This window comes from Orcinus orca, chromosome 2 (assembly GCF_937001465.1).
Source record: "Orcinus orca chromosome 2, mOrcOrc1.1, whole genome shotgun sequence".
Classification (NCBI taxonomy): Eukaryota; Metazoa; Chordata; class Mammalia; order Artiodactyla; family Delphinidae; genus Orcinus; species Orcinus orca.
Genome location: NC_064560.1, coordinates 82,358,767 through 82,374,347, shown reverse-complemented (window position 1 = coordinate 82,374,347; position 15,581 = coordinate 82,358,767). Strand labels below are relative to the sequence as shown.

The 15,581-nt window shown below is 39.3% G+C and overlaps 1 protein-coding gene across 3 annotated transcripts in view; it reads right to left on the bottom strand.

Moving 5' to 3' along the window:
* UBE2Q2 (ubiquitin conjugating enzyme E2 Q2) overlaps nucleotides 1-15,581 on the bottom strand; it is a 369,008-nt gene that overhangs the window by 323,202 nt on the left and 30,225 nt on the right. The window contains exons 8-9 of one of the 3 annotated variants that reach the window (XR_007475879.1): nucleotides 14,929-15,019; nucleotides 7,561-11,498 (exon numbers count right to left, since the gene is read on the bottom strand). The exons of 1 other annotated variant lie outside the window; for it this stretch is intronic. Coding sequence is in view for 1 of the 2 variants with exons in the window: in XM_004276354.4 (XP_004276402.1) it covers nucleotides 14,929-15,019 (91 nt within the window). In the remaining variant the exon portion in view is untranslated. The remainder of the gene's footprint in view (nucleotides 1-7,560; nucleotides 11,499-14,928; nucleotides 15,020-15,581) is intronic. One more of the 3 variants, XM_004276354.4, reaches the window with a different exon arrangement.

Here is a 15,581-nt window from a genome sequence, read left to right as displayed (position 1 = left end):
ACGGACCAAGGATTAATCTCTGAAATATATAAACAGCTCATGCAGCTCGATATTAGAAAAACAAACAACCCAATGCAAAAATGGGCAGAAGACATAAATAGATGTTTCTCAAAAGAAAATATACAGATGGCCAAGAAGCACATGAAAAGCTGCTCAACATCACTAATTATTAGAGAAATGCAAATCAAAACTACAATGAGGTATCACCTCACAGCAGTTCGAATGGGCATCATCAGAAAATCTACAACCAACAAATGCTGGAGAGGGTGTGGAGAAAAGGGAACCCTCTTGCACTGTTGGTGGGAATGTAAATTGATACAGCCACTATGGAGAACAGTATGGAGGTTCCTTAAAAACCTAAAATAGAATTACCATATGACCCACCAATCCCTCGACTGGGCATATACCCTGAGAAAACCATAATTCAAAAAGACACATGCACCCCAATGTTCATTGCAACACTATTTACAATAGCCAGGTCATGGAAGCAACCTAAATGCCCACTGACAGACGAATGGATAAAGAAGATGTGGTACACATATACAATGGAATATTACTCAGCCATAAAAACGAACAAAACTGGGTCATTTGCAGGGACGTGGATGAATCTAGAGACTGTCATACAGAGGGAAGTCAGTCAGAAAGAGAAAACCAAGTAACGCATATTAATGCATATCTGTGGAACCTAGAAAAATGGTACAGATGAACCAGTTTGCATGGCAGAAGTTGAGACACAGATGTAGAGAACAAACGTATGGACATCAAGGGGGGAAAGTGGCGGGGTTGGGTTGAGGGGGGTTGTGGGATGAATTGGGAGATTGGGATTGACATGTATACACTGATGTGTATAAAATAGATGACTAGTAAGAACCTGCTGTATAAAAAAAATAAAATTCAAATAAAAAAGAAATACACAAAGGTGTTCCATGTCCAACAGAACTATATAAAGGAACCATCCCAATAATGATAGACTAGGTAATTTGGATCGATCCTCTGGCTAAGAATTAGAAAAGGTAGACAAAAATGTACAATTACAGAGCTAAGATCAGGAAGAGAAAGGGAACCCCAGAGAGTGGGGCCTTTTCTTTCCCTTTGGGTTTTCTTTCAATTACAGGAGAGGAAGATAAAGAGGTTAAGAAGCTAGGGCTAAGAAGATAAAAATTGGATCTCAGGGTCCACCAAGGGAGACCTTTATTAGGCTCCAACACTTTAGGTTGGGACCCTGAAGGACAAACCACAAACTGCCCTGATGGAATGAAGCCAATCTTTACATCATCTCAATGCCTTTCTGGATTCAGTGATCCTGGATTGCTACTGCCCAAGCACCTGACAGGGGCAAAGGTACATCTTCTCTGTAGAGCAACAGCATCTAAGGCTTCGAATTACCTCTCTAATTTTTCATATATAATATCTATCATCAAAAATAACCAGTCATAAAAGACTTAAAGACAGCCATGTGAGGCCTGGTCTTCTTGCACTTGAGGCTCCACGTGAGTTGCCTGCATGCAAAGAGCAGCTCCTCCAGGTTCCTTCCCTGTGCTAAATGTGGCCCTGCAGCTTGTCAGTACCCTGGGCGGTGCTTGTGGCCTCGGTGACCTGGGTGCCCGCGTGTCTGTGGTACACCCAAACCAGGGGTCTGTCTAGCTTCTGTCAAGTCTCCAGGGAAAGCCATTTTTTCAATGCCTACAATGGAATGGCAAGGCCTCTGATAAGCAGGTGTAGAAGATATGCTTGCTCTTCAGGCCACAGTTCAGAAGAGGGGACCTTCAACATGGCGGAGGACTAAGACATGGAGATCACCTTCCTCCCCACAAATACATCAAAAATACTTCTACAAGTGGAACAACGTCTACAGAACACGTACTGAACCTTGGCAGAAGACCTCAGACTTCCCAAAAGATGCCTGAAGGCGACCTACACGCACAAGGGGGGCCAAAACAAAAGATGAACAGCAGGAGTTGTGCGAACAAAGAGAACGGGAAATCTCTCCCAGCAGCCTCAGGAGCAGAGGATTAAATCCCCACAATCAACTTGATGTACCCTGCATCTGTGGAATGCCTGAATAGACAACAAATCATCCCAAAATTGAGGCAGTGGACTTCAGAAGCAACTGTAGACTTGGGGTTTGCTGTCTGCAACTGATTTGTTTCTCATGTTTACCTTAGTTTAGTTTTTAGCTCTTGTTATCAGGTAGATTTGTTTATTGGTTTGGTTGCTCTCTTCTTTTTTAATTATTTTTTTATGTTAATGTATTTTTTTTTTAATTTTTATTTTCTTTCTTTTTTCCCCCCTTTTCTTCTGAGCCATGTGGCTGACAGGGTCTTGGTCTCCAGCCAGGTGTCAGCCCTGAGCCTCTGAGGTGGGAGAGCCGAGTTCAGGACACTGGACCACCAGAGACCTCCCGACCCCCCATAATATCAACTGGCGAGAGCTCTCCCAGAGATCTCCTCCTCAACGTTAAGACCCAGCTCCACGCAATGGCCAGCAAAGCTCCAGTGCTGTATGCCCCATGCCAAACAAGGCAGGAACACAACCTCACCCATTAGCAGAGAGGCTGCCTAAAATCATACTAAGTTCACATACACCCCAAAACCCACCAACACACGGCACTGCCCACCAGAGAGACAAGATCCAGCCCCACCCACCAGAACACAGGCACTAGTCCCCTCGACCAGGAAGCCTACACAACCCACTCAACCAACCTCACCGACTGTGGGCAGACACCAAAAACAATGGGAACTAAGAAGCTGCAGCCTGTGAAAAGGAGACCCCAAACACAGTAAGTTAAACAAAGTGAGAGGACAGAGAAATATACAGCACATGGAGGAACAAGGTAAAAACCACCAGTCCAAACAAATGAAGAGGAAACAGGTAGTCTACCTGAAAAAGAATTCAGAATAATGAGAGTGAACATGATCCAAAATCTTGGAAATAGAATGGAGAAAATACAAGAAATGTTTAACAAGGACCTAGAAGAACTAAACAGCAAACAAACAATGATGGACAACACAATAAACGAATTTAAAAATTCTCTAGAAGGAATCAATAGCAGAATAACTGAGGCAGAAAAATGGATAAGTGACATGGAAGATAAAACAGTGGAAATAACTACTGCAGAGGAGAATAAAGAAAAAAGAATGAAAAGAATTGAGGACAGTCTCAGAGACCTCTGGGACAACATTTAACATACTAACATTCGAATTATAGGGGTCCCAGAAGAAGAAGAGAAAAAGAAAGGGACTGAGAAAATATGTGAAAAGATTATAGTTGAAAACTTCCCCAACATGGGAAAGGAAATAGTTAATCGAGTCCAGGAAGTGCAGAGTCCCATACAGGATATATCCAAGGAGAAACACACAAAGACACATATTAATCAAACTAACAAAAATTAAATACAAAGAAAAAATATTAAAAGCAGCAAGGGAAAAGCAACAAATAACATACAAGGGAATCCCCATAAGGTTAACTGCTGATCTTTCAGCAGAAACTCTGCAAGCCAGAAAGGAGTGGCAGGACATATTTAAAGTGATGAAAGGGAAAAACCTACAAACAAGATTACTCTACCCAGCAAGGATCTCATTCAGATTCAGCGGAGAAACTAAAACCTTTACAGACAAGCAAAAGCTAATAGAATTCAACACCACCAAACCAGCTTTACAACAAATGCTAAAGGAACTTCTCTAGGCAGGAAACACAAGAGAAGGAAAAGCCCTACATAAGCAAACCCAAAACAATTAAGAAAATGGTAATAGGAACATACATATCAATAATTACCTTGAATGTCAATGGATTAAATGCTCCAACCAAAAGACATAGACTGGCTGAATGGATACAAAAATAAGACCCATATATATGCTATCTACAAGAGACCCACTTCAGACCTAGGGACACGAACAGATTGAAAGTGAGGGGATGGACAAAGATATTCCATGCAAATAGAAATCAAAAGAAAGCTGGAGTAGCAATTCTCATATCAGGCAAAATAGACTTTAAAATAAAGACTATTACAAGAGACAAAGAAGGATACTACATAATGATCAAGGGATCAATCCAAGAAGAAGATATAACAATTGTAAATATTTATGCACCCAAAATAGGAGCACCTCAACACATAAGGCAAATACTAACAGCCATAAAAGGGAAAATTGAGAGTAACACAGTAATAGTAGGGAACTTTAACACCCCACTTTCACCAGTGAACAGATCATCCAAAATGAAAATAAATAAGGAAACACAAGCTTAAAATGACACATTAAACAAGCTGGACTTAATTGATATTTATAGGACATTCCATCCAAAAAGAACAGACTACACCTTCTTCTCAAGTGCTCATGGAACATTCTCCACAAGAGATAATATCTTGGGTCACAAATCAAGCCTTGGTAAATTTCAGAAAACTGAAATCATATCAAGTATCTTTTGCAACCACAACACTATGAAATATCAATTACAGGAAAAACAACTGTAAAAAACACAAACACATGGAGGCTAAACAATACGTTACTAAATAACCAAGAGATCACTGAAGAAATCAAAGAGGAAACCAAAAAATACCTAGAGACAAATGACAATGAAAACACGATGACTGAAAATCTATGGGATGCAGCAAAAGCAGTTCTAAGAGGGAAGTTTATAGCAATACAATCCTACCTCAAGAAACATCTCAAATAAACAACACTAACCTTACACTAAAGCAATTAGAATACTCTGGTTTCTCTTCAGATAGAATAAATCTTTCGCCTTTTACAAAAAAAAAAAAAAAAAAGCAATTAGAGAAAGAAGAACCAAAAAAACACAAAGTTAGCAAAAAGAAATCACGTAGATCAGAAATAAAGGAAAAAGAAATAAAGGAAACAAGAGCAAAGATCAATAAAACTAAAAGCTGGTTCTTTGAGAAGATAAACAAAATTGATAAACCATTAGCCAGACTCATCAAGAAAGGGAGAAGACTCAAATCAGCAGAATTAGAAATGAAAAACGAGAAGTAACAACTTACACTGCAGAAATACAAAGGATCATGAGAGATTACTACAAGCAACTATATGCCAATAAAATGGACAACCTGGAAGAAACGGACAAATTCTTAGAAAACCAAATCTTTCTGAGACTGAACCAGGAAGAAATAGAAAATATAAATAGACCAATCATGAGCACTGAAATTGAAACTGTGATTAAAAATCTTCCAACAAACAATAGCCCAGGACCCAATGGCTTCACAGGTGAATTCTATCAAACATTTAGAGAAGAGCTAACACCTAGCCTTCTCAAGCTCTTCAAAAATACAGCAGAGGGGGCTTCCCTGGTGGTGCAGTGGTTGAGAGTCCGCCTGCCGATGCAGGGGACACAGGTTCGTGCCCCGGTCCAGGAAGATCCCACATGCCGCGGAGGGGCTAGGCCCATGAGCCATGGCCGCTGAGCCTGCGCATCCGGAGCCTGTGCTCGGCAATGGGAGAGGCCACAACAGTGAGAGGCCCACGTACCGCAAAAAATAAAAATAAATAAAAAATACAGCAAGGGAGGAACACTTCCAAACTCATTCTATGAGGCCACCATCACCCTGATACCAGAACCAGACAAAGATGTCCCAAAAAAGAAAGCTACAGGCCAATATCCTGAGGAACACAGATACAAAAACCCTCAACAAAATATTAGCAAACAGGGCTTCCCTGGTGGCACAGTGGTTGAGAATCTGCCTGCTAATGCAGGGGACACGGGTTCAAGCCCTGGTCTGGGAAGATCCCACATGCCGCTGAGCAACTAGGCCCAAGAGCCACAACTACTGAGCCTGCGTGTCTGGAGCCTGTGCTCCGCAACAAGAGAGGCCGCGACAGTGAGAGGCCCACGCACAGCGATGAAGAGAGGCCCCCACTTGCCACAACTAGAGAAAGCCCTCGCACAGAAACGAAGACCCAACACAACAGAAATAAATTAATTAATAAACTCCTATCTCCATCATCTTCTTTAAAATACTAGCAAACAGACTCCAACAGCACATTAGAAGGATCATACGCCAGGATAAAGTGTGGTTTATCCCAGGAATGCAAGGATTCTTCAATATACCCAAATCAATCCATGTGATACACCATATTAACAATTTGAAGAATAAAAACCATATGATCATCTCAATAGATGTAGAAAAAGCTTTCGACAAAATTCAACACCCACGTATGATAAAAACTCTACAGAAAGCAGGCTCAGAGGGAACCTGCCTCAACATAATAAAGGCCATATATGACAAACCCACAGCCAACATCATTCTCAGTGGTGAAAAACTGAAACCATTTCCTCTAAGATTAAGAGCAAGACAAGGTTGCCCACTCTCACCACTATTATTCAACATACTTTTGGAAGTTTTAGCCACAGCAATCAGAGAGAAAAAGGAATGAAAGGAATCCAAATCAGAAAAGAAGCAAAACTGTCACTATTTGCAGATGACATGATACCGTGCAGATGGCATGATACTATACATAGAGAATCCTAAAAATGCTATCAGAAAACTACTAGAGCTAATCAATGAATTTGTTAAAGTAGCAGGATACAAAATTAATGCACAGAGATCTCTTGCATTTCTATACAATGACAATGAAAAATCTGAAAGAGAAATTAAGGAAACACTCGCATTTATCACTGCAACAACAACAAAAAAATACCTAGGGATAAAACTACATAAGGAGACAAAAGACCTGTATGCAAGGAATGAAGACACTGATGAAAGAAATTAAAGACAATATAAACAGATGGAGAGATATACCATGTTCTCGGATTGGAAGAATCAACATTATGAAAATGACTATACTACCCAAAGCAATCTACAGATTCAATGCAATCCCTATCAAACTACCACTGGCATTTTTCACAGAACTAGAACAAAAAATTTCACAATTTGTATGGAAACACAAAAGACCACCAATAGCCAAAGCAAGCTTGAGAACGAAAAACGGAGCAGGAGGAATCAGGCTCCCTGACTTCAGACTATACTACAAAGCTACAGTAATCAAGACAGTATGGTACTGGCACAAAAACAGACAGACAGATCAATGGAACAGGATAGAAAGCCCAGAGACAAACCCATGCACATATGGTCACCTTATCTTTGATAAAGGAGGCAAGAATATACAGTAAAGAAAAGACAGCCTCTTCAATAAGTGGTGCTGGGAAAACTGGACAGCTACATGTAAAAGAATGAAATTAGAACACTCCCTAACACCATACACAAAAATAAACTCTAATGACCTGAATGTAAGGCCAGACACTATAAAACTCTTAGAGGAAAACACAGGCAAAACACTCGATGATATACATCACAGCAAGATCCTTTTTGACCCACCTCCTAGAGAAATGGAAATAAAAGCAAAAATAAACAAATGGGACCTAATGAAACTTCAAAGCTTTCACACAGCAAAGGAAACCATAAACAAGACAAAAAGACAACCCTCAGAATGGGAGAAGATATTTGTAAACGAAGCAACAGAGAAAGGATTAATCTCCAAAATATACAAGCAGCTCATGCAGCTCAGTAACAAAAAAACAAACAACCCAATCCAAAAATGGGCAGAAGACCTAAATAGACATTTCTCCAAAGAAGATATACAGATTGCCAACAAACACATGAAAGGATGCTCAACATCATTAATCATTAGCGAAATATAAATCAGAACTACAATGAGGTATCATCTCACACTGGTCAGAATGGCTATCAACAAAAAATCTACAAACAATAAATGCTGGAGAGGGTGTGGAGAAAAGGGAACCCTGTTCCACTGTTGGTGGGTATGTAAATTGATACAGCCACTATGGAGAACAGTATGGAGGTTCCTTAAAAAACTAAAACTAGAACTACCATACGACCCAGCAATCCCACTACTGGGCATATACCTTGAGAAAACGAAAATTCAAAAAGAGTCATGTTGGGCTTCTCTGATAGCGTAATGGTTAAGAAGCTGCCTGCCAATGCAGTGGACACGGGTTCAAGCCCTGGTCTGGGAAGATCCCACATGCCACGGAGCAACTAAGCCTGTGTGCCCCAACTACTGAGCCTGCGCTCTAGAGCCTGTGAGCCACAACTACTGAGCCCACGTGCCACAACTAATGAAGCCCGCGTGCCTAGAGTCCGTGCTACGCAACAAGAGAAGCCACCACAATGAGAAGCCCACATACCACAATGACGAGTAGCCCCCGCTTGCAGCAACCAGAGAAAGCCCGCACACAGCAATGAAGACCCAACACAACCATAAATAAATAAATAAATTTATTAAAAAAACAAAGAGAGTCATGTACCACAATGTTCACTGTAGCACTATTTACAATAGCCAGGACATGGAAGCAACCTAAGTGTCCATCGACAGATGAATGGATAAAGAAGATGCAGCACATACATACAATGGAATATTACTCAGTCATAACGAGAAACGAAATTGAGTTATTTGTAGTGAAGTGGATGGACCTAGAGTCTGTCATACAGAGTGAAGTAAGTCAGAAAGAGAAAAACAAATACCATATGCTAACACATATATACGGAATCTAAAAAAAAAAAAAAAGGTTCTGAAGAACCTAGGGGCAGGACAGGAATAAAGACGCAGACGTAGAGAATGGACTTGAGGACACGGGGAGGGGGAAGGGTAAGCTGGCACGAAGTGAGAGAGTAGCATTGACATATATACACTACCAAATGTAAAATAGCTAGCTAGTGGGAAGCAGCTGCATAGGACAGGGAGATCAGCTTGGTGCTTTGTGACCATCTAGAGGGGTGGGATAGGGAGGGTGGGAGGGAGACACAAGAGGGAGGGGATATGGGGATATATGTATACATATAATTGATTCACTTTGTTATACAGCAGAAACTAACACAACATTGTAAAGCAACTATACTTCAATAAAGATGTTTAAAACAAAAAAAAAACTTAAAGACAACATGATCAGAAAACAAGAAGCAAACTACAGACAAAACTATAAGGGGTCAAAATAAGAGAGTTATCAGACACAGATTTTAAAATAACTATGCTGAGTATGTGTAAGAAAAGGCAAGATTGAAAACCTTGGCAGAAAATTAAAATTATAAAAATGAACTATATAGGAATTCTGAAGCTTAGAAATACAGTTACTGAAATTAATAACTTAATGGATGAGTTTACCACCATGGAGACTTGGAAGAGAAATTCAGTATGCTAGAAAAATAGGTCAGAAAACATCCCAAATGAAGCCAAGAGAGAGAAAAATGTGGAAAATGCAGATAATAAACAAGACATAGGGAAATGTATTGAAAAGGCTAATCATATATGTAGAGTCCTGGAATGGGACAGATGCAATATTTGAAGAGATAATGCCTGATAATGTCTGAAAATTTTCCAGAACTGATTAAAGGTTTCGTGAGATTTACGCACTATAAATACTTCAAGAGAAACAATGGAAGCTATAATAAGGGAATGATATCTTTGAGGTGCTGAAAGAAAGGAATCTCCAAACTAAAAATCTATACACAATAAAAATACTTTCCAGGGGCTTCCCTGGTAGCGCAGTAGTTGGGAGTCTGCCTGACAATGCAGGGGACAGGGGTTCGAGCCCTGTTCTGGGAAGATCCCACATGCCGCAGAGCAACTGGGCCCGTGAGCCACAACTACTGAGCCTGCGCATCTGGAGCTTGTGCTCCGCAACAAGAGAGGCCGGGAGAGTGAGAGGCCCGCGCACCGCGATGAAGAGTGGCCCCCACTTGCCGCAACTAGAGAAAGCCCTCGCACAGAAACGAAGACCCAACACAGCCAAAAATAAACACATAAATAAATAAATAAATAAAATTCACCTCTTAAAAGAAGAAAATTTAGGGTACTGAAAATTATATATATAAAAAAAATACTTTCCAAAAGTGAAGTCCAAATAAAGATATTTTCCTATAAGCAGACCCACACTGAAGGAAACAAAAAAGGATATTCTTCACGCAAGAGAAGGAAGATCCTAGATGGAAACCTGGAGAATAAAGACCATGAAAAGAGCTAATATGTACAAAGATCCAAATGAATACTGATGAATTATGTAACAATAATGTATAAGGTTTTAGATAAATATAGAACTAAATGCATGACAACAACAGCACGTATTTGGCAGGGTGTACATGTTCTAAGGTCTTTGCCTTGACAAGGAAAAGGAAAAACACAAATTAACAAATTTATATTATACTTTGACAAGCTAAGTATATGTATTATAATTGTAAGGTAGTAAATCAGAGTAAAGGATGATAAGCACCAAGCTAACAGAGGTGGGAAACTGGAGTAATAAAAAAAAAAAAAAAAAAAAAAATCCAAAAGAATGTGGGGGAAAAAAGCATGGAGCAAGGACAAGTAAATGAGACAGATTTAAACCCGAATAGCAATACCAACATTAAATGCAAATAGATAATTGCTCCAATTAATCTGACAACGATCATCAGACCTGATAAAAATATATAATGGCAAGATGAGAGAACAGAACCTCAGCTAACTCTCTGGCTGCACAATTCTCTGTTTCAAATTTTCAGTCCTGGAAACTGAGGTTTCCAAAAGAATAAAACTTTTTCTCTCAATGAACTGAAGTAAAGATGGTAGCTGAAGTAGCCAAGAGTGTTAGAGGTCAGTCTCTAGTGGCCAGGAGGCCAAGAAGGCTACGCCTCACTTTCCTACAACAGAGGAGCAGAGTAAACAGCATACTGCCTCCATGAAGATATGTCAGGAAGTCTAAGAGAAATTACTTCTGATTTCTGTGTTCAAATAAATGAGAAGAAACTAACACCTCTTATAAAATCAATTTGCAAGTAAAAGAGCTAAACAAACATTTGTTTCATCCAGTTATTTCTAAGGAACACAAAACTACAGTTTTAACTGGAAAAATAACCAGGATAATTCCAGTACCTTACTACCCATCCTCAAGTAAGATTCTGAGGAACATGTAAACTATGTAAATTCAATCCTAATAGGAGAGGGAGATAAAAAAGCACACTTCTGACGGCTAAAACAGATAATCTTAGCTATCTACTGCAAGGCAGAAAAAGAAGAAATCTACCCACACAAGAAACTAGCTTAATGACAGTTATTACAATCTACTTCCAAATAAGTAGCTTACCTTTTATCTACAACTTAACAGATAAAGAAAGGCATAGATGCAAAGCTTGGTAAAGTACAACTTCATTTAATTTTCTATATTTCAGATCTTTAAATATGTGATCCCAAATGAGTGACTACAACACCTTGTTTTTATATATATAAATTTATTTATTTTTGGCTACATTGGGTCTTCATTGCTGCATGCGGGCTTTCCCTAGTTGCAGCGAGCGGGGGGCTACTCTTGGTTGCAGTGCGCGGGCTTCTCATTGCATTGGCTTCTCTTGTTGCGTAGCACGGGCTCTAGGCACGCGGGCTTCAGTCGTTGTGGCTCACGGGCTCTAGAGCACAGGCTCGGTAGTTATGGCACACAGGCTTTGTTGCTCCACGGCATGTGGGATCTTCCCAGACCAGGGCTTGAACCCGTGTCCCCTGCATTGGCAGGCGGATTCTTAACCACTGTGCCACCAGGGAAGCCCCAAAACCTCTTTTAATTGATTATGTGACAGTGAGAACTCCCTTCATTTTAAGTAATCCTTCAGATTAACTATTCTACATCAAAACACAAGGATTCTATTCCATAAACTCTGTACCTTGGAACTCAGTAATCAAGATTTTACAGAAATAAAAAGGCATGGGGTTGTGGGGGGGTTGTTTACAGGCATTGGTGGGTGGGGTGGAGGAAGGTTTCTGTTTAAATAGATATGCAAGAGGGAATTCCCTGGTGGTCCAGTGGTTAGGACTCTACGCTTTCACTGCCAAGGGTCCGGGTTCAGTCCCTGGTTAGGGAACTAAGATCCTGCAAGGAACTAAGATCCCACAAGCCGTGCAGTGTGGCCAAAAAAAAAAAAAAAAGATATGCGAGCTATTGTGGTATACTAACTCAGAAACTAAGAACCTCAGGTTTTACAAGGATGTCATAAAGTTATCCGATTTCCAAATCAACATCTTGGGCTTCCAAGCTATTCTCAGCCATGAGGCACATTCTATTTTTAAAAGACTAGAGCCATCATCAGATGGCTCTAAATAGTTATATATCACCTCCTTATATTGAATTGAAAATTGTCTCTTTACAGTTTGACTTACTAATTCTATTGTCATGGCTTGTGTTCATCAAAAACTAATCAAACTAATATTTATACACATACAGCCCTTCAAATAGTTGAAGACAAGGTATCAGGAACCCCCATGTTCTCCTCTCCAAATCTATAATTTCACCTGCTATCTTAGGACATGGTATGGAATCTTTCTAATCCTTGCTACTATTCTCTAAATAAACCCAGATTTGTCTAAATAAACCCTTCTTAAAGTACAACCTCAAAATTCAACTCAGTAGATCAGATGTGGCCTGAAAAGCCAGACCACCACTTCCTTACCAAGTTGCTGACAAATCTAACAGGTCCCATTCCCTCCTACCCCTTCCCCTTCCCCATCCTTGTGTCATGTTACATCTCAAGTTTCATTTTCTTACTCTTTATGACCCTCAAGTTGTCACCATGGCCATCCAAGGCCCTAAATACTGTTCATGCTCCTTCTGTGACTCCTTCTTTCTGAGTCATACTTGCTAATCCTCCAAAGTCTATGAATCCCGATACTAGTAACTTGGCAATTGAGTTTAAGATCCTCTTAGTAAGGTCAGTTAGCTCAAGGCAATCACATTCTTCCCAGGCCTCTCAAGAAATACTTCAACCCTAGCAAAGGCCCTTCTTTCTGATATCAGGAACCATGGTTCAGAAACAAATCCAACAGAATTTCAGCCATTTACCTCCCAGATCATCCCCTCCCTGAAGTTCTACCTAAAGCAGGAAAATATAATGAAAACGCTATCTGCAGTCACAAGACCTTCAGTTTCCTGGTCAAGATTTCAGATTCCCTTAAAAGATATCTCTGAAAGACGAAGTAAGAGGGGAGGGGCCCACATCAGTCTTCAAAGATATTGATAAGGTTCTATTTCTTAAGCTTGGTGTTGGGCCTATGGGAATATGATTTAATATGATTGCTTAGATTTCAGGTTAAAAATATTTTGCATGTATTTTTTAAAAAGATACATTCTTAGGGTTTTTCTTCACCATATGCATCAGTAAAAATACAGTCACTAGCAATTTCAGTAAATATATACCAGATTCACTCTCTAGGAAGACAACCCAGTTGATAGCCACAATAATTTCTACAATAACAAAGCTGTGGGGAAACAATGACATTTGACATTTGGGCTATTTGAAGAAAGTTCAATCATAAATGAGGATATAAGCCCAAACAAGAATATACACACACAAAAGCTAAGTAAGCAGCTTTCAGAAAATTACCCTTTTTGCAAGTATAAAAGTATCCTTTCATGTCTTTTGTTTTCTTCCTTCAAAACATCTCATATCCATCTATTCTCACCTATTCCTACCACTACCAACCTTCATTGCTCTTTGCTCAGATTAAAATCAAAGTCCCCAACTAGTCTCCCAGAAATCTACTCTATCCTATCTACTCTGATGCTGAAGGCATACTAATTCTTTTTTAAAAATAAAATAAAAAGCCTAACAGATCAATCATGCCCCTGCCTAAAAACCTCTGTTGGCTTTTTACTGCATTAAGGTAAGCTCCCAGACTCTTCATCATGATCTCCAAAGCCCTACAGTTTCCCTCACAGATTTCTCCCCAGAAAGACTACAGGCTCTTGAAGAACAGGGATTATTTAGATGCCCCATGTCCTCAAGCCTTCTATAGCACCTAGTGCATTGAAGTCCACCTAACTGAAATGGGGGGGAAAAAAAAAGTTTACCTGCAAGACAACTGTTACACAATTTTTTCTCAATTTCAAAGAACAGGTCAAAAAGAAGCTCCAAATAATTAAAATATAACCCCTTAGAAACACTTCCTACTTTTTTTAAACAAAGATTTAAAACCACTACATTTTACCTAGATTCCATTGCTTTAACCTTTATTTTTTAGCATCTTTTAAAAACAAATATAACACATAAATTTAGAAAAGTGCATAAAATATAAAGGTACACCATTACAAACTAGCATGAAATAGTATCCATGCAACTACCACCCTGGTCAAGAAACAGACTACAGTCAATAAACAAGAAGCCCCCATGTGTCCCTTTCAGCTCACAACTCCCTCCCCGCTTAGCTAGATGTACTTGCTATCCTAAACTGTATGGTAATCACATCTTCGTTTCTCTTGATAGTTTTATTGCCCAAGTATGAATCCATAAATATTTCTCATTTTTGTTCCACTAAGAAGCCTTTTTAGAATAATTTTTTCCTAACTCCTCCCCGTCCTGCTCCCCGACAAAACTTTTAATACCACAGACATACTGTGTATCTATTTATGTATTGTGGCCCTTTCAAGGGCTACAGACTATTGTAATATTTAAGACTTTTTCACTCCAAGGACAAATTTTCACCCCATTCGGGGGAATACTGCCTCCGATGAGAAGGCATGCTTAAATAATAGAATTCAGTTTTACCTATTTTTGAGCTGTACTAATGAAATGGTACAAAACATGTTTTGGGAATATGGTCTCTTTTGCTCAACACTGTGTTTAAGATTCATCTATCTTGTTGCACATAGCTCTATTCCGTTTTATGAATACCACAGTGCTCCATTCTATTGGAACAGACACTTGGGTTATTTTTATTTGAGGCTATTATAAACAATGCTGCTTTGAACATTCTTGTGTTTGTCTCCTGGTGCATCTAAGTACTCATTTCTTGCAGGTTATATATCTAGGAGGAGAATTCCTGGACCACAGGATATGAGTATCTTCTACTTTACCAAGTTATACCAAATGGTTTTCCAAAGCAATTGTACAAATATACGTTGCCATTAGAAGCATATGGAGTCCCCTTACAATTTTCTTACCTTAAAAGAGAAGTTAAGCAAAATATATTCTATGCCTTCTTTTTCTTTTAAGATCTGAAGATCACTGTGCAAAGGACTATCAGGATCAACCCTAAGAATTACAAAACAAAAAACAGTTCAAACAAAAAGTCAGATTTTTTTTCTCACTAAACTCAAAAATGAACCATTCCAAGAGCTAAAACAGAGCCCCTAGGGTAAATTCCAAACAGAGAAGGTCTAAAGCTGCTCTATGGTTCCTGGAAAAACAAATTAACTATAGCCTCCAACGCCTTGGGATTAAATGTCCAAAAAGAGATCACAGTATTCTACACCTACTCTCCTAAGGGCATGCAAAGTTAGCAGTTATTCTAAAGGAAAGGGTCATATGTACATAATCTTCTCAAGAAAGTCTGCTTCTCTCAAACTGTATTATTAGACAAGGGGTTCAAGGAGAGAAATTTACCATGGACAAGACCAGAAAAAGTGAAATCACTAAAAAAATCTAAATTTGTCTACAACTGTTCTATATATTCAGGCCCTACTCAAATTTCTTATTTCAAATATAAACTGGTTGTCACAGTCAATCTCATCAAGTTATTTATACACTTTTGTTTGTATAGTTCCTAATTGTCTCATTAACTCCATGAAACACTTTTTCCCACAGCTGGCTCTTC